The sequence below is a fragment of the Microplitis mediator genome, chromosome 2, assembly GCF_029852145.1.
Source record: "Microplitis mediator isolate UGA2020A chromosome 2, iyMicMedi2.1, whole genome shotgun sequence".
Classification (NCBI taxonomy): domain Eukaryota; kingdom Metazoa; phylum Arthropoda; class Insecta; order Hymenoptera; family Braconidae; genus Microplitis; species Microplitis mediator.
Window position 1 is genome coordinate 7,329,643 of NC_079970.1, and position 20,592 is coordinate 7,350,234.

The 20,592-nt window shown below is 28.2% G+C and overlaps 1 protein-coding gene across 2 annotated transcripts in view; it reads left to right on the forward strand.

The window, feature by feature from the left end:
* Positions 1 to 3,970: 3,970 nt before the first annotated feature.
* LOC130678575 (myelin regulatory factor-like protein) overlaps positions 3,971 to 20,592 on the forward strand; it is a 47,637-nt gene continuing 31,015 nt past the window's right edge. The window contains exon 1 of one of the 2 annotated variants that reach the window (XM_057485868.1): positions 3,971 to 5,164. In XM_057485868.1, the coding sequence (XP_057341851.1) occupies positions 5,116 to 5,164 (49 nt within the window). In that variant the 5' untranslated portion in view covers positions 3,971 to 5,115. The remainder of the gene's footprint in view (positions 5,165 to 20,592) is intronic. The other variant, XM_057485869.1, reaches the window with a different exon arrangement.

A 20,592-nucleotide genomic window follows, 5' to 3' on the forward strand; every position in this document is an offset into this window, starting at 1 on the left:
TTAATGCTTTAACTTTTATTTAATTAATTACCAAAATTTTAATACGGTCATTGCAATTGAAAATCATTGAATATTTTCAAAAAGTGCGAGACACTGATTGAGAACCCCTTGAAACGAAATTTATTAAATAAATTTTAATCAATAAAATTAAAAAATTCAAATTGTAAAATTGATATGAAAATTTTACTAAAATTTATTTTCCAAATGTCGTTTAACTCCTAATTGATAACAACTGAGTAAATTTTTTTTACATTTATAATTTTTTTTTAATTAATTAATAAAAATTTCATACGCTTACAAGAGTTCGTCATTGAATATTTTTAAAAAGTGGGAGGAGGTGTTGTTTAAAAATGTCCTTAAAGAGATGAAAAAAAAATTGATGTTATATTTTATTCATTCCAATTTTTCAATGTAATAAAAACACATACATAAAAAAACACTAATTAATACTGGTGATAATTGAATCTCAATGTTTATAAAATATTGTATGTGTAATTTTATCTTTCATATCCCTACGTGCCTAAAAAATTTTAAAAAAATTAAAAAAAAAAAAAAAAAGAATACTGAAACACCGACAAACTATTATTTAAATGGCCTCAGTGATTATTAAACTGTAATTTATTTTATATTTTATCTTTATAAAATTATTTAAGCTAATTAATTTAAATATTTAATATTAAAAAAAAACAAATGTTTATGCTAAATAATTATTATTAATATAAATAATTGTAATAATAATGAGCAATTAATCAGCGTGTGTGTATTTTGTGTTCAGTGAACGCAAGTTTGTGATATAAATGTGTAAAAAATTATAATTATTATATATTGTACAGAGAGCGAATTATATTTGTGAGTGTAAAAGAGTATATATACAATTGTGAATTTAAAATTTAAAAAAAAATTAACAATAATAATATTATTTATTAAATACACAAAATTATAGTTAATTTAATTAATTGTAATTAATAATTATACATAAATTAAAAAAAGAATTTTACTAGTAACCCTTTGGTGTTCAATTGTACTTACGTGACTCATAAATATTTATAGTATCCAAACTAGTAATTACTATTATTATTATCCATTACTAACAATCACACTCCTTTTAAATTTATGATACCCGACCTCTAATAATTTTTGAATTTTTTAAACAAATGATAAATTATAAAAAAAAAACATTTTAAAAAAATTGCACTTATAGTTTTTAAAATTTTTTCATTTTCATTTTATTTATAATTGATTTGTTGGAAAAAAAATCCAGTTTTAATTGTCTACTTACTTCAGGATCATGAGCGTGAATTTGGCTGCCAATTGGTAATTTTCTAAATTTTTGAACAAATAAATAAAATCTAAGAAGAATGGAAATTTAAAAATGCACCCTTATTAATTATTCTCATTACTTGCGCGGTAAATTTAAATATTTGAAAAGTAAATTATTAGAAATTGGAGAAAAATTAAAAATCGTACAGCAAAATAAAATGCCGGCAGAATATGATAGAAAAATATTTAAAAAATTAAAAAAAAAAAACACGCAAGTGTTTGAACAAACCTTGGTTGGGAAATAATATGCAGAAGGGTGTCCTAATACACTTGGAGATTTAATGTAAATTGTTCCAAGTGTATTGCAGCTAAAAAACGTCACTTAACTGCTATTTCTCCACCAGACGATGCCAGATGATTTCGCTCAGGAACTTGGAAGTCATCAGCATCAGCAACTCACAAAACTTTACACTAGCACTGAACATTCAACACTTAACGACACCACAGACACTTTGCACAATTTAAATTTTACAAACACTGCACATTTTAATCAAGCAATGATTGTGAGCAATCAATTTTATGGATAATTCCGCGAATTAACTGCAATATTGTGTTTCAATTTAAACGTAAAGAAGAATCTGGACTACTACTGCCATTGTTGGTGATACTGACTGCCGCTATTGGACCGCCAGTTGATACAAAACAATCGATTTTGCGATTCTCTCGCCCCCCACTTTAGCAAAAATTTGAATGTGGAACACAGCAACACGCAGTAGCGCCAACTTGGTGCGAAATTTCAAACTTAAAATTGTAGGGCCAGAATTTCAAACCGAGTTTATTTTTATCCGGGTTTTAATTTATAATGATATATTAATAATATATATGTAGATATATCAGCAATGATAATTAAAACCTGGATAAAAATAAACTTGGTTTGAAAAACTGGCCCTAATAATTTTAGTTATAATTTAATAGTGTCAATAATTGTATTAATTAGATTAAAAAGTATACTCAAAATTTTTTATTTTTATCAATAATTTATTAATTATTCTTATTACTCACGTGGTTAATTTAAATATTTGAAATATACCCTGATAGCCACCCTAACCGTAAGTTAACTACAAGCTACTGCCGTATTCTAAAGAAAAGTTTCCTTGAATTTTTCGTCAAACGTCCGTCAACTTCGGATTTGTCCGTTTTTGAAATCAATTTGTATGCAACTTACTATACAATTTGACGTACATTTACTGCCCGAATTAGAATGCAATTTCACTTTAAGAATTTAAGAATTCTAATTACTTTTTGAATATTTATGAGACTCGGATGATGAAAATCTTCCGAGGAAGTTCGTCTTCTGCTTTTAGTCGGAAGCTAAGAAAATCGCTGTTATGATAATTGTTTAATAAATAATTAGAATTCTTAAATTCGAGATTTCGTTAGGTGCGGCCCAGCCTTAAAAGCTGACTAGAAAAAATTTGTCGTCAATTTTCAACCAAATTTCATATCAATTTATTGTTAAGTTGACTTGAAAAATTGTAAAGTATTTTTTTACTGTCAAATTGTAGACAATTTTATGTATCAATTTGCTCACCATTTGTAATGGTAAGAATGTACATTACTGACTTTTTTTTTAGTAAAAAGTTACCTCTAAATTGAGAGAAAATTAACTACAAATTTTTCTTTCTAACTTGCTGTCAAATTGTCGATAAATTCAGGCAGCAAATTTCAGGTAATTTCAACGTCAAATTACTGCCAATTTCAAGCTAAAGTGGCTACTAGGATCCTTGAGCGGAGAATTTCTGCATTGCAGAGACTCATAACTACGTGTTTAATTTTAATACCAGAACCAGAATCAGATCACCAGATTAGCATCAGTCAATTTATTTTTTTGTTAATTAACTTGGTCTTTAAATATAATTTTTTTAAATATTTATCGAAATTTAACGACTTATGGCTTTTTTTTAAATTTCGCTTCGCTATGTGGCTTTATAAATCTTGTCAAGTCGTTTATTTTGTTTAGTCGAGTCAGTTTTATACCCCATACATATTAACCATGGAGAATAGAGACGACGAGGGGAAGTTTTAGGGCTGGCCCGCAGGGTCAACTGATAGACCGATTTTTTTTTAATTTGTCTAAATGTAAAGCTAATTTAAACAAAAGACTTTTTTTTATTTTTCGAGCTGAGTTACTGAGATACTGAGTTAGGTCAGAAATTCGAATTTTCACATACGGGCCCTGTAATTCTCATAAACTGTGTTCAGATTTTGTGTCTAAATATTTACTAAATTCAAAATGAATTAATTTGCCGTCACTGCAGACGTGGCCATTTATTTTCATTTCAATGAATAATATTACAATAATGAATGAAAACCATTATTTTTATTTTGGACGACAAATTTACGACTGATCAGGGACTCCTGTTTTATCAGTTCATTTAAAATATTCAATTTATTACCACCATAAGGTGGCGCCTCCTGAATTCAAAATTACAAACTCAATATCAAATCGCGCGTTTAATAGAACCGGTTTTTGCTTAACAATTTTTTACGTCGTTCTCCCACGCGTTTGTTTTTTAATTGTGAAAAAAAAAAAAAAAAAAAACAAATCTAAACCTTCCATCTTTAAAGCAAAACCTCATAATATAAAAGCCTGTATATTTTGTTTTTCATTACAAAGTATAATAAATAAATCTAAAATAAAAAACTGACATATAAGTTAAAAAAGTTTATTAATTTAAATTGTCACTTGTATTCCTCAGACACTCAACGTAATCTTAACTTCAGTCTTTATTCATTGTCGGTATGTTATAATAATGTAATGTAGTGTACATATAATGTACAGTACCAAGTAATCACGTGATCAAATGGCTCTGTATTCAGTGGTTCGTTGATGGACACGCAAGTGTATTTGGTGGGATGGTGGGGCCGTCAGAGTTTGTATCGCGAGCGTGCAGTAGCCTGTGTCGGTTAGCGCACATTGGCGCATCATCACACTGTCAATAAAATTTATATATACATGTAAATATATATACATATATATATATTAAACAAGTTTTGGTCTAGTAAAAAATGATAAAATTACAATTATTTTATCTAACACTAGTTAGCAAACAATTTAAATTTATTTAATTTTCGTGGCGGTAAATCTGAGTGAATTCAAATTTAAATAATTGTGTGCTAAAAAAATAATAATAAAGAAAGAAAGAAAGGAAAAAATAATATAATTAGAGTGCATAAAAAGTGTAAACGACTTGAAAGCTAGATAGGTAGTGACTTCCGCTCTAGACGGTGGTTGTTTTAACTATGCAACTTGTTCTCCTGGTCCTGGAGAACTACTTGCGTAGAAAACCCACTAGACTTACTTGTGACGTTTATTTTTAAAGTTGTGGTATGCAGTGAACTCGTACTGATTATTTTAAATTAAATCGTGTTGTTGTTATTTAAATAAATTATTTTATTATATATAAAACAAGTAAAACAAATTGTGCTAACGGTTAATGTCATTGATTGTGTGTGCGCGCCAAATGAATTACAAATTAAATGACAAAAGTTGGCATTGATGATATGATGTGAATTTTAAATATATACTGGTTTAGTTTATTTTTATACGTATTATAAATAATCGTAAACGGTATTAATTAATATTAATTTATAGTACAGTGTTATAGTAAATTATTAAATTTTTTAAAAACGTCAATTGAGGGATTGAGTAAAGTTTTAAAAATAAAATAATGGATTATTATTTAAACCACGTTCGAGGTCTTTAAGATGTTGAACGTGTTGAAGAGAGTAGACAAGCAACAAAATGGGACCCGTTGAGATCCTAAAGGGATCCTGGATCCCAACTACGGAGGCATGGATGTCATCGGGGACGGTGATGAGCAAACCCTCCAGGCAATTCTCGGTAAGTATTTTTATTATTATTTACCATTTAGTATTTATATTTTTAAAAAATTTTCAAGTATTGATATATATGCATATAATATTTATGTGTCCTTTGGTGTATTATTTTTTTGATTAATAATTGATGGCAATCCAACGAGTGTGAATGTAGCAGACGTCAGACAAATTTGAAATTATAAACAAACAGTAAATAATTAAAAAAATAATATTTCAAAAAAATACACTTATTAATTTTTAAATTTTTCAAGTGTGCATTTTTTTTAAATTTTATTTTATTAATTATTTACTCTATTTATTATTAATTTTAAATTTGATGTCTGCTACATTCAGAGACTCATGGCAATCCAATCCATTTTTACAAATATTTCACTGGTGATATTTCATCAGCCCTTCCGTGGCAACATCAGACCAACTGCTAAATTAAATTATTAAACATTTATTTACAATATGGAGATTTAGTTAATGAGAGTAAAAAGAGAAAAATTAGGTGAGGAGGTGAATGCTATTTTTTTATTTTTATCGGTGCCAATGACTTGTACGAGCGAGTTCAGGGCATGTTTCACCAGTCATTGACCTTTATCGTGATCAGAATTAAGGTGGATATTGAATACGACTAATGGAAAGCCGTAGCATGGTAATAAAGTCACTGAGTTCTTCTACAAGATGATTTTTTATCTTGTCATAGAAATTATTTATTTTAAATTAGTAAAGGTGATACTGTTGTTTTTGTTACGTTGATATTACTATTTATGATGGTGATATAAATCATGGTGATATTACGTGTATAAGGAAGATAAATATTTGAGAGAGATGGCGAGTGTATAAGAAATTACAGAACAAGAAGAAGAGGAAGAAGAAGAAGAAATTTTAAAAGACCTCTTGAGTAACACTACTTTAGTTGGAGACTTTATTTTGAATTAACTGACTGACTGACTGACTAATACTACCACTACTACTTACACCAGTGCAACGTCAAAGCAACGTTTCACTTCATGACAACTACCAACGACGACACAGAACAGTTGCATCGACAAAATGCATCCAAACAATTTCCGGTGCTCGACAATTTAATTTATTGCCATAAAAAAAAATAAAATTTTAAAACGTTTAACTAATCAATTATACATTCGTTCATTCAGTTTATTTATTAAATTATAAATAAATAACAATAGTAATTATTACTCCGGATGTTAATTACTCTTACAAAATATTTTATTATTTAAAAAATGTTTAAAAAAAAAAACTTCCTGTTTATAATATAATTTTCACGAGTTAATAATCTACTTTTATTATTTCACATTAATATTTACTTCCCGGTTTTTATCATTGTTATTATTATTATTATATTATTCTATTGACGAAACAAAAACTCTCAATTCAAATACCTGTTACGCGTAATGTCTCATGCCTACAATTGAACCATGCGCAACACAGCTATTACTCACTATATCTATATCTATGTATATAAATATGCATATATATTATAAATAGATTTCATTATTTATATTTTACATATTCATTTTTTAATCCATCATATCACAGATAGACAGTAAAAAATTTTATCTTTAAAATTGAAGTAATCAAATTTTTTTGGAGCTTTAATTTTTATGATCCTGAAATTAACAGACGATTAACAATTTTTGGATTTTTTTTTTAACAAATGAATGACAAAAAAAAAAACTAAAAATATGCACATGTAGAAAATTTTAAAAACTATAGGTGCAATTTTTTTAAATATTTTTTTTCTTTAAAACTCATTTAAAAAAAAAATTCAAAAATTATTAAACGTCGTCTAATTTCAGTATCATGACAGTTAACATTCTTTGGATTTTTTTTTCAACAAATAAATGACAAAAAAAAAAAAAACTAAAAATATGCATTTGTAGAAAATTTTAAAAACTACAGGTGCAATTTTTAAAAATATTTTTTTCTTCAAAGTTTATCGTTTTGAAAAAAATCCAAAAATTATTAGACGTCAGCTAAATTCAGTATCATGACAGTTAACAATTTTTGAATTTTTTTTTTCAACAAATAAATGACAGATAAAAAAACTAAAAATATGCACATGTAGGAAATTAAAAAAACTATTGGCGCAATTTTTTAAAATATTTTTTTTTTTTAATTTGTCGTTTTGAAAAAAAAAACAAAAATTATTAGACGTTGGGTAACTTCAGTATCATTAATTTATTGGAAGTTATTGCGATATATCGAACTTCTTGAGATAGTAAACGTGATATTTACGGTATAAAAAGAGATTTTTAAATTTCTTTATTGTAAAACATGAGATAGATGTATATGCACGATGACAAAGGGTCAAAAGTGGAGGATGAGAGGGTGGGAGAGAATGTGAAGAGAATTTAAAGGAGAGGGAATGGAAAGGCTGAGATCTGGAAATTGTATTGCATTGGAGTGTATATGTAATGGTGTGTATATATGTATATTTATAAAGAAGTCTTTTTACTTAACTTGGATCTTGGGGGTCTACTTGACTCGGTAAAGACGTGAAGCCTTTCGCGCGGCACGGGTTTTCATCGTTGTTTCCATATTATTGCTTTGCTTTGAGTACATGTGTACGTATGTACACCTTGCGCGTTTCATGACGTCACTACACTGCGTACGTTCACCTCATTAAGTACACCGTGGCACTTATTATCGAGGACAAAGGTTACAACGCTGTCAAGGAAGAGAAGGAGGAGCAGATGACCCCACTCAGATAATAATTTATCCTACATCTATTATGATTTTATCATTTTTTTAGATATTTTTATTTATAAATATTCATTTTTTTTAACTTCATATCATGCATATCAGTTTTAGTTTACTAATTGATGTTAACATTTAATTCCATGTCGCCAATTAATATAAAACTTATTTATTACAATACTACATATGATGGTAATGTAATTATAATTATATATTTAATGTTGATTAAAAGGTTATTTACATTAAGATAAAAATGTCATGAGGATTTAACTTGTTGAGATGTGCGTATCATGTGAGGGAGATTAATTCGAGTAAATGTAAGGGTTAAAAATCTCTTACATTTTTCGAATATTTATTTACATAAATCTCATTAAATCTGGAGTAAATGTAGACTGAATTTTTAATTTATTTAATCGCCTCTTTTAAAACTTCACAGTGAAAAGTTCTGCAAATCAGTTCCAAGTATGTCACTGATTGAATCAGTGATATATTTAAGACTATTTGTGCAGTGAATATTCATAGATTGGAGTACATTTCACTGATTCATTTTAAGAGAGCTTGGAGTGAAATTCATTGCAAAGAAGAGGTTTCTTTAACATTCAAACATCGAATCGGAGTCGATGAAAATTAAAATAAAACCGTATGTGGAATGATTTTTTTTTAATCTCAAGAAACCCGAGTGACGGAGTGAATTTGAATAACTAAAATCTATATTCACTCCCCATTTTTTACACGCATGTTTGTAATTTTTTTATCTACATTGTAAAAAATTAGGAGTAAATTCGAAATGATTCCCGGGTCTCAATATCTAGCCTCATCGAATCCAAGTGAGACTCAATCCAGCCTCACTGAGTAAGAAAAGCATTTTGAGCCTCAAATGGTGATCAAGAAGCCTCCAATAATACTAATCGAATTTAAATTACATAGTCGAGTAGTATTAGGTTTATTTGAGGCTCATTGAAGCTTTTTGAACATCATTTTAGGCTCAAAATGCTTTTTTTACTCAGTGAGGCTGGATTGAGGCTTACTTGGGTTTGATGCTAGATTGAGGCTACACGGAAAGAAAATTATGGGAAGTTTTGCTATGCATTATGGGAATGGTTCCCATAATGGTATGGGAATAGTACCTATACTACTATAGGGATGGTTCCCATATATTATGGGAACCATCCCCATAATAGTATGAGAATAGTTCCCATACCATTATGGGAATGGTTCCCATAATGATATGGGAATGGTTCCTATACCATTATGGGAACCATTCCCATAATATTATGGGAATGATTCCCATATCATTATGGGAACCATTCCCATATCATTATGGGAACCATTCCCATACCATTATGGGAATGGTTCCCATATTGGTATAGGAACTATTCCTATAATATTATGGGAACTATTCCCATAATGTTATGGGAACCATCCCTATAATATCATTAAATTTTTTTTTTTGCACAATAGTGTAGAAATTTCCCAAAATTTGAATTTTCTTGAATGTTTTGTGCTGACAAAAAATTCTTGTTAAAAATTTTAATGTTTTTTTGCCAAATACGATTTTTTTTTTCAATGTTTGAATTTTTGTTTTTATGTTTAATAATATTTCTGTGTATTGTAGAAGTTATTACCGCACTTCTTTAAATTAATTTTTTCATGATAATATGGGAACCATTCCCATAATATTATAGGAATGGTTCCTATAATAGTATGGGAACTATTCCCATAATATTATGGGAATGATTCCCATAATGGTATAGGAACCATTCCCATTGCATTATGGGAATCATTCCCATAATATTATGGGAATAGTTCCCATACTATTATAGGAACCATTCCCACAATATTATGGGAATGGTTCCTATAATTTATGGGAATAGTTCCTATAAGTTATAGGAACCATTCCCATAAATTATAGGAATGATTCCCATAATATTATAGAAAGTATTCCTATAAATTATAGGAACCATTCCTATAATTATAGGAACCATTCCTATAGTGTTATGGGTATCATTCCCATAATTATAGGAACTATTCCTATAATTATGGGAAACATTCCTATAATTATAGGAACCGCTCCCATAATTTATGGTCGTAATTCCTATTATGGTATAGGAAAAAATTTCACAAAATTATGGGAACCGCTGCCATAATTTTCTTTCCGTGTAGATATTTTGACCCGGAATTACGGAGTTTAATTAAATCCGAATTAGAGTGACTCCATCTAGGAGTTTCGAAGTTTTAGAAAAAATTACTCCGCATGCAGACTAAATAGGGAGTTTCTGAATTTTATTTAATCCCTAATATTCACTCCAATTTGTACTTTTAAAATTAAAATAAACTCCTCTTCGGAGTTAATTTCACTCCGAATCGGAGTTTCGATATTAAAATAAGCTCCCCTTCGTAGTATTTTTTACCGGAGCATCAAATAAATAAACAGTCATCCGCTTCGCATTCACTCCGGATTTAATCCGTGTTCACTCCGCTAGTTTTTTACGGTATATTTATCAGATACGGTTGAATAAAGCATGTACTAGTAAATGTATACAAATTATAATATTTATTATTATTATTATATTATTTTGAATAGGCATCAAACAAGCGAGTGACTAAAAAACTGTCTTGAGATACAAATCACGCAATAAGTTCCGGGATGTTTTGACGTGTCAATAGATGAATTAATGCGGAAGACCATATATCTCTTGTCTGCTCGATACTGTATTTACTGTAGAGGTTCTGGATAATTATTAAGAATAGGATGAACGTAAATTATGGATAGAACAGTCGAGATATGAGAACAATTTAATTATACAGTAGATGAAATATTATTTATTATTATTTTTTTTAAGTATTTTTGTGTACCACGGACTGTATGACATTTAACCTTGGACCTAGCTATACTAAATATAGTTTTTCTTGATGTGAAGAACGTATATGTAAATTTAAAAACGGGTTCTTATTTTTTTGACACGTATTTTATTAAAAAAAAAAATGAAGGTTAAATAATATGTAGGACTCATACTTGTTTAAATTTACTTTAATATTAAAAGGGAAATGTTTTTGTGTATAATTTCTAATAATTCTATGAATTTTTATTAGTCATTGTATTTACCAACTCTTGTTTTAAAAATATATAATTTTAAAGGTGTAAAGAAATATTTTCCGGTTTTATAACAAGGCCACAAAGTTTAAATAAAGTATTTAAAATATTTAAAAACAAATATGTAAGAATCCATAGGATTTATGTAAGAATCCGTAGGAATTAATATAGGAGTGTATGGATTTATTTAAGAATCCATGTATACAGAAAAAAAGTTATCTTGAGTCAAGAAAATATTCTGGATGACAAACGGTTTCAGGGACCGAGTCATGATTTTCTTGTGTCAAAAGAATTTGTCTTGATTAAAGAAAATTGGTCAGAAGAAATTTCTACTTTATCCGAGAAAAGTGAGGTTTTAAATAAATTTTTCTTGAATGAAAGAATATTTACTTTCAGTTAAGAATTTTTTTTTCTGTGTAGGAAACCATGGGTACACTAAAAAATTAGGAGTGAATTCGGAGTGATTACAGATTTTATTTCAATCCGAATTCACTGTCACTTGGAGTTCCGGAGTTTAAAAAAAAATTACTCTGCATACGGAGTAAATAAGGAGTTTGCTTTTTCAGCTGAGTAATTTCGGAGTAATCTAGATTTTATTTCAATCTGCATTCACTCTGATTCGTGGTTTTAATATTAAAATTAACATTTTTTAGGAGTGAATTTCACTTCGAAACGGATTTTCAATACTACACTGTAAAAAATCCGGAGTGAATCCGGAGTGAATTCGGATTGAAATTAAATCCGAATTCACTCCGCATTCACTCCGCCACTCGGAATTCCGGAGTTCTAAAAAAAATCTCTCCGCATGCGGAGTGAATTGGGAGTTTTTTTTTAGCGGAGTGACGCGGATTTTATTTCACTCCCAATTCACTTCGGTCCGGAGTTTTAATACTTAAATAAATTTATATTAAACTGCTAAACAATGTGTGCATGCGCGTGCATGTGTGCAAATGTGTGTGTGCATGTGTGCAAATGTGTGCGTGTGTGCATGTATGCATGTGTGCAAGTGTGTGTGTGTGTGTGTGTGTGTGTGTGTGTGTGTGTGTGTGTGTGTGTGCAAATGTGGGTGTGTGTGTGTGCAAATGTGTGCGTGTGTGTACAAATGTGTATGTGTGTGTGTGTGGAAATGTGTGCGTGCGTGTGTGTGCGAGTGCGCGTGTGTGTCTAAATATGTGTGTGCGTATCAGCTGATCAATTATGTAATACGCGAGTTTTTACTTCGATTTTATTGAGTGGAGTTATTTTTTATTAATAATATTTCCAAAACTCCGCTCCGGAGTGAATTTCACTCCGAGGGGAGTGAATAATTAAAAATTCATTCACTCCGGATTTAATCCGCATTCACGCCGCAAATTTTTTACAGTGTAAAGTAAACTTCTCTTCGGAGTGAATTTCACTCCGAGGGGATTAAATAAATAAACAGTCATCTGCTCGGCATTCACTCCGTATTTACTCCGCTAATTTTTTACAGTGTATCTAGATTCCTATATGGGAAATTCACATAGCAAATTGTGGGTATCTAGATTCTAATAGAGGAACTTGACTACACGGAAAAAAAATTCACGGATTTTTTACGATTTAACTATCGTAATTTTCATTATATAGTATTGTAACGCTGGACTATAAGTTTTCAATAATAATTTTTACAATAGACTATCGTAATTTTTATTTTATAATTTATACTACTACCAGAAAGAAAAAATCAGATACTATAGAGTAAATTATACAAGTTGTGTTAACATAAATTCTAATACAACTATCGTAAAATGAATGAGTCGGTAATGTAGAATTTCTTTAAATATACAATAATAATTAGAAGTCAATGGAGTAAAATATATTTTCTTAAAAAAGTAGAACTTATAATTAATAAAAAAGAAAAATTTATCATTTGGAATTTTTTTTTTTTTTTTAACAGTTAAATTGAGAAGGAAAATACAATCTCGAAATAAAAATAAAACATGTTGAAGTAGTAATAATAAAACATTTATTTAATATTTTTTCAAACATATTTTTTTGGTATATATAAAATTTGTGAATAAATAACTCATTTATTTGTATTCAAAATACGCACATGTAGAAAATTAAAAAAACCATAGGTGCAATTTTTTCGAATACTTTTTTTCTATAATTTATCATTTTTAAAAAAATCCAAAAATTATTAGGCGTCTGCTAACTTCAGTATCATAAAGAAATGTTGAATGTCCATAATTTGAGGTTATTGAAATGTTTTACCTCTCGCAAAGCCGGGTAAAATTATTCATTGTCGACAAATGAAGATTATCCTGTAACAAAATTAGGAGAATTGAATTTATTAGAAAAAATAAATTTTCATTCATTTAGAATCATTTATCCTATGACCACAAAATACTACTAAATTGTTTATAAAAATAAACTTCTTGTCCAGATAAATGATTTTAAAACGAACGATATACATGATACTGAAGTTAGCAGATATCTAATAATTTTTGGATTTTTTTTTAGACGATAAATAATTAAAAAAAAAATATTTAAAAAAATTGCACCCATAGTTTTTTAAATTTTCTACATGTGTATTTTTTTAGTTTTTTTTTTTTTGTAATTTCTTTGGTGAAAAAAAAAATCCGAAAATTACTAATTATCTGCCAACTTCAGGATCATACGATATACCCACAGAATATTAAGTTTAATAAAAATTGAATAATAATAATTATACTTACACCACCAAATTATTATATTCCACAATCTATGTAGGTTTGTAATGACGAAAGTACAGTTTTTATTTTAAATTTCTTATTTACAATTGTCCGAAAAACGTCATGAATAATAACCTCTATTTCTGCACTACACTGTGGATAAAGATGAACTGATTTATAAATATATATAGTTGAACCACAAATAATACAGACAAAGTAGATGTCATCATTTGTATTTATATATATATATACACTCATACAAGCATCACATCATGGTTTGTGACAACACTTGTCTTTCATACGTAAACGCTTCAGATGGCATATACTATACCATTTCAGAAAATTTACAATCCAACTATCGTAATTTTTGTAGCTTGTATTGTAAAAACATAGAGGCAGCACTGTAAATTAAAAGGAAGAATAAAAGAATAAATAGTATAATTAAATCTTATTTTTTATTCTTTTACTATTTACGATAGTAACATTGTAATATTTCTTATTGAATTGATTACAATAAACTCTTAATGAAATTACGATAGTGAATAGTAAAAAATCTTTTAAAAACTGTAAATTTTCGTATCATATATTTGAATGTTACAGATAATAAAAGTATAGTCCAGGATTACGATAGTAATATTGGAATTTTTCGTCGAATTTTTTTTCCGTGTAGGAACTAGGATAAATGGATTTTTTTGGGGGAAATTTATATTGGAATCTAGGTTTCTATCAGTAATTTCTATCGAATTCGGGATATGTGGATTTCTATGTCTATTGTGTATTGATACGCGTATTTGAATAAAAGAGCAGATTAATATTCCTATAGGAAACCATATGGGATACCATCTGAAAATGCCATCCGGAATCTAGGCTGGATTCCCATGTGGATTTTTTTTATTGGGATTTATTTAAATTTATTTAAATAAAATTAATGAACGAGTTTTTTTAAAACGGTTAAAAAATAATGAATTCAACAAAAAAATGAGGATTAAAAAGAGCGATGGCCGTTGCTGGGTTCAAGCACATTACGACGCAAGTCGTCGCAAGCTCCAACCCAGTAATCACCAACCCCCAGAATTTTATTGGACAGCGTCGGGACGTTAGTTCCACCCCCAGAGAAAGCTCGAGCATGCGCTTGTCACTAAATGACATTAATGAATACTCGTGACAAACTATTGTTATTTATTACATTTTTTTTTTTTTCTACAGTAACCAGGCTAAATAATAATGAAACAAAATATATATGAACCGAAAATTCAGTAGAAAATGAAATTTATTTTTAACAATTGAATCAACTGATAGTCGAAATAACTCTGACATTTGTATATATGTATAATATATAACATTCATATGTTTCATTTAATCGTAAAAAGTATTATTATTATGACTATTATAAATAATAATATTTTAGCTAATACAGAAAAGGAAATTTAGTAACAATCACTCGTTATTTTTCCCAAGATTCCCATAATTATTAATAATAACTTCATAATAATTCAAACGTAATAACAAGAAAATTATATACTGCAATTTTCCACCATTCGTCTGTAAAATAATTCTTCAATAATTTGTGTATCACGTGTAATTACTGTAATTACTTATTATTATATTTAATTATTGTTATTATTCTCAAATTAAAAAGTTATTTTAGAAATTATAAAATCATTATTATTGTAATTATTTAGATTATTATTAAAATAAAAAAATTTATGATCGGATATTGATTGTTTTGATATTATACAACAAAATTAATAATAAGTACACGCGCATCGCACCTGTATGAATTTAAAGCGAGGTCTAAAAATTTTAGAGAGTGAATTATGTATAATTATAAATGTATACCTCAAGCATTATATAATTGTATTAGTGTCCGTAAAATAGTAATTAATATTATGTCACTTTAGTCTTTTGACATTATTTATTATTATTATTTATTTTTCAGAAATTTTAAATATATATAAACTTATATTTTTTTGATCGGTTATAATTAATGGTACTGAAGTTAGCCAACGTCTAATAATTTTTGGATTTTTTTTTTAACAATAAATTATAAAAAAAAAGTATTTAAAAAAATTGCACCTGTAGTTTTTTGAATTCTCTGCATGTTCATATTCTTAGTTTTTGTTTTTATGTAATTGATTTGTTGGAAAAAAAATCCGAAAATGACTCATTATCTGTTTCAGGATCATAAATTAGCCATGTTCCTGAAGTTAGCAGGCAATTAGTAATTTTCGGATTTTTTTTTCAACAAATCAATTAAAAAAAAACAAAAACTAAAAATACGCACATGTAGAAAATTTTAAAAACTACAGGTGCAATTTTTTCAAATATTTTTTTTTTTATAATTTATTATTTTTAAAAAATAATGTTTAAATTATTTAAAAAAAAATACAAAAATGATTAGACGTCGGCTAACTTCAGTATCATAATTAGCCGACGTCTTTCAATTTTTGGTTTCTTTTCAAAAGGATAAATTATAAAAAAAAATATTTTTAAAAATTGCACCTACAGTTTGTTTAATTTTCTACATGTGCTTATTTTTAGTATTTTTTTATAATTTATCCTTTTGAAAAAAATCTAAAAATTATTAGACGTCGGCTAACTTCAGGATCATTATAATTATCGTTATTTAATTAACTGGCAGCATCCGATCTCTTTCAAAGTTTTTTTATTTGGTGATATTTCAAGAGTCCATTACTCACATCCTCAGACCATAATTACAATATAATTATAAATACTTAAAATATTTCAAATTAAAAAAATTAACAATTATCCTATAATTTTAATGTTATTATTAACGTTTTTTACTATTTTTTTGTATACAAAAAAAAATGAATATGAAACTGTAAATTTTAATGCGTATCAAGTAATACTTCAAAGAAATTTACGAAAAATTACAGTATGAGATAGTAACTTGAATGCATTGTGAGACTGCAATACTTCAAATTTAAAATATAAAACTTAGTGCGCAGCCCCAAACTGTAATTTTTACAGTTTCGTTTGCGAAGCGCTGCGTTACTATTTGAAAAAAATGTAATAAATAGTCAACAGAAAGCCAATTATTCCTGTTTTCTTTTTTTCGTGTACTTACATTCATTTTTGATGTAGAGAAAATCACCAAATAAATAAACTTTTAAAGAGATCGGATGCTGCCAGTTAATTAAATGACAATGATTATTATTATTATTATTATTATTATTATTATTATTATTATTATTATTATTATTATTATTATTATTATTATTATTATTATTATTATTATTATTATTATTATTATTATTATTATTATTATTATTATTATTATTATTATTATTATTATTATCATTATTATTATCTGGTGATAAATTCGCGATGATGAAGGATATGAAATAGACTTTGAAAAGTGGGGGGTTGGAAGGTCGGATGACGGGGTAGTTTGTTTAATCGATGATTGCAATTCGCTCATGTTCTTCTTCTTCTTGTCCATTCTGACTTGTTAGCTTTCATTTTTTTAAATTATTTAAATTATTTTCAACTTTTACATTTTAATTAAAAAAATCTATAAATTAATTAACATTTTTTATATAAAAAATGTCAATACAAAAAAGTACGGCTGCGTAATTGTTATTTCTAACATAAAAAAAATATCTATTCGTGGTTTCTATATACATATACATATATTTAATGAGATAGACACTGAGTATGTTTCACAAGCAAACCAAATTTGGCACCAAGTTTGACGACTTGCGGCTCTTCAGCGCCTTTTTCAGGCTTTCGTGACTCGATACTTTACTGTTTAAATTACTTGTACTACAATTTATATGGTAACGAGTTAAAAAAAAAGAACATGTTCAATGCAACAAAATATTTTATTTTTTTTCTTATAAATTATACAATAAAATGCATTATAGAAATATGTAATTCCAATTACATTCTCATATTTTTTAAATCTCGATAATACATAATGATAATTTAATTACTAATGCAATTAATTTATTTATAATATATAATGTGATATTACGTCGTATGAATGTATGTAAAGGAGTGAATGAAATAAAAATAAAAATAAAAATAAATATTATTATCGTTAACGTAATATAGGTAAAGGCGGTCGCGTATAGACAACACAGTAGTACACAGCCGCCGTGGCTCTGTTACGCCCCAACGTTCCAGATTTTCCACCGAGATTGTTTATACGCTCAGCAAAAGAGAAAGATGAAGAATATATAACGTGAACTACTTGCGAGATACTATAAAACTATATACTACTATATTTTATATATCTATATATCCTTTATACATTAAATGTATCACTAGTGTAAGCGAATAGTCATGAACCGAAACGCTCCATATGTAGAGAGAACTGAGGTATTTTATTTAAGACTAAAAAAAATGATAATAAAAACGAACACTTGAATAATAAATTCTTCAGAGCTAATAAAAAAAAGGAAATGTCTATTGACATTAAACGTTCTTAGTTAAACAATTTTTAATATCCTTCCTCTTCGTTACCTCATTTTTTATTTATTTACTTTTTATTGTTACTAAGAAAATAATTATTTTATTTTTAAAATAATTTATCTAGTTTTGTTTTTTAATACACGGGAAAAAAATCTTTTCGAATCATTACACAGTTAGAAATTTTGTGTATTCGTGGTAAAAAATTATTTGGTTTAATTTTTTGTGTTGATTTCCAACACAGAAATCTGTTTAGTCAACACAAACCGTTTGGGTTATTTTACTTTAACAGATTTTCTATGTTAAATGATCAGAAAATCTGTATTGTAAGACATTTTTTGTGTTATTCGAAAATTAACACAAAATTTTTGTTGTTTAATTAAACACCCGCGCATTTCTTCATTACTATAACCAAGCAAAAAATTTTAGCAGCACTGTCTGCAAGAAAACTTGGATTATAATTGATTTACAATTGAATATAATCATAGATAACTTGAGTATTTTTAAGATCAGGTTCAATGATTTTTTTATTCTCATTTTACGGAAGGGTAATTCGTAGCTCCGTTTTTTGGAAAAATCACAGAAAATCGAACTAATTGTTTGTTAAATTAACATAAGTTGTACTAAGAATAGATCAGTATTCTTGAGGTAGTTCGGTCATGTGCTTATATTTATTAGTTAATTTTAACACGGAAAGTCTGTTAAATTCACACAAATTTTCTGTCAAAATAACAGATTTTGTGTTGAGTTAACACAAAACTTTCTAACTGTGTATATATTTTTACCACAAGAAATTATGCTATTGAAAATTTTCAATATAATATATTTTTGGTGCAAAAATTTGGAGATTTCAATGTATCTGAAGATCGGAACGTTCTTCGCGAAACGAAAATAACAAATTGGAAAGTAAAAAATCGGCTGGATGACTAGATTTCTGAAATGCTTCGCATCCCAGGTAGGAATCGCCAAGGCTGACGATAGGCCGAGCCTTGGCCCTGTTGTCACTTGCCAAGCTTCGGCAGCTGACCATTGGCCCAAGCCTCGGCCAGGGCTTGGCCCAATGGTTTGATTACGTTAAGCCAAGTCTTGGCAGCTAATCATTGGCCCAAGTCTAGGCCGAGGCTTGGTCCAATGGTTTCATTAAATTAAGCCGAGCCTTGGGTAGTGACCATTGGCCCGAGCCTCGGCCAGGGCCAGGCCCGATAGTTAAATTTTTGTTAAATCGAGTCTTGGCAGCTGACCATTGGCCCGAGCCTCGGCTAGGGCCAGGCCCGATAGTTTAATTTTTGTTAAATCGAGCCTTGGCCGCTGACCATTGGCCCGAGGATCGGCCGAGGCTAGGTCCAATAGTTTAATTTTTGTCAAGCCGAGCCTTGGCAGCTGACCATTGGCCAATGCCTCAGCCTGGGTTAAATTTTTATTTAATATTAAAATTATCAACTTTGCATGTATCTATATATATGTATACGGAGAAAACCAGGGCATAACGGTCTACCGAGTATACGATTAATATCAAGAGTTGAAATTTTTTAAAAAGTAAAATTATTTGATATACAATAATTTTCATTTAATTAGTTATTGCTATGCACAAAACTTTAGTTAACATGAAATTTTTATTTTTGGCGGGCAAAATGGGGTATCCTTTAAAAAAGTTGAAAAAAAAAATTCTGAAAGTTGATCAAATTTCATTAAATTCAAATTTTTTATATGTAATATACATAAAGAAAAATTACATTTCACATCATTGGTGGATACAAAGGCAAAAAAAATTTTTTTTTTGTGGGGCAGAGAGGCCCCTCTCCAAAAAATGATAATTTTTTTTTTTATTAAATTGTTTTCAACATTAAGAATATATTTCTTTCTCTTGACAATTATTTTTGGTTTTATAATACTCGAAAAAAAATTTTTTAGGTGTAATAAATTGTTTCCCCTCGATTAGCTTAGTTACTAATTGTTATTTAATAAAAAATAACAATTCGATATTTTTTATTTGTCATTATTGTGAACCCAAAAAACGTGTTTTTTGATTTTTTAGATTACAGATTATTTTGCATTAAATTATTCATTTATATCAAATCATAAAATTACAAATTGATAAAAATATGTCATTACTCATCAGACAATTTTAAGTTCATTAAATAAAACTACATTTCACCTCATCTTTACGATCTAATATTTCTGAATTAAATTGTATTTAAATAATTAACAAGCAAAAAAATCATGATTATCTGGACATCAGATTTAGCACAGTGGATAGCGTCCCAGCCTAGTAATCAGAAGGATCTCAGTTCGAACCCCGGTAGCCCCCAAATAATTTTATTCGTTATTTCCCATTAATTCAGTAATTAGTTAATTACAATTCAATGTAATGTTGATAAAAGTGTGATCAAACTTTTTTTTAATTATATTTATTAATTTAAATAATAACGTTTTTGATCGAGCATTGGGTGAGCCTTAGATTTTTTGCTTTCCGAGGTTTGGCCGAGGCTTGATTTTTTGTTTCCCAAGCCTTGGCCAAGGCTCAAT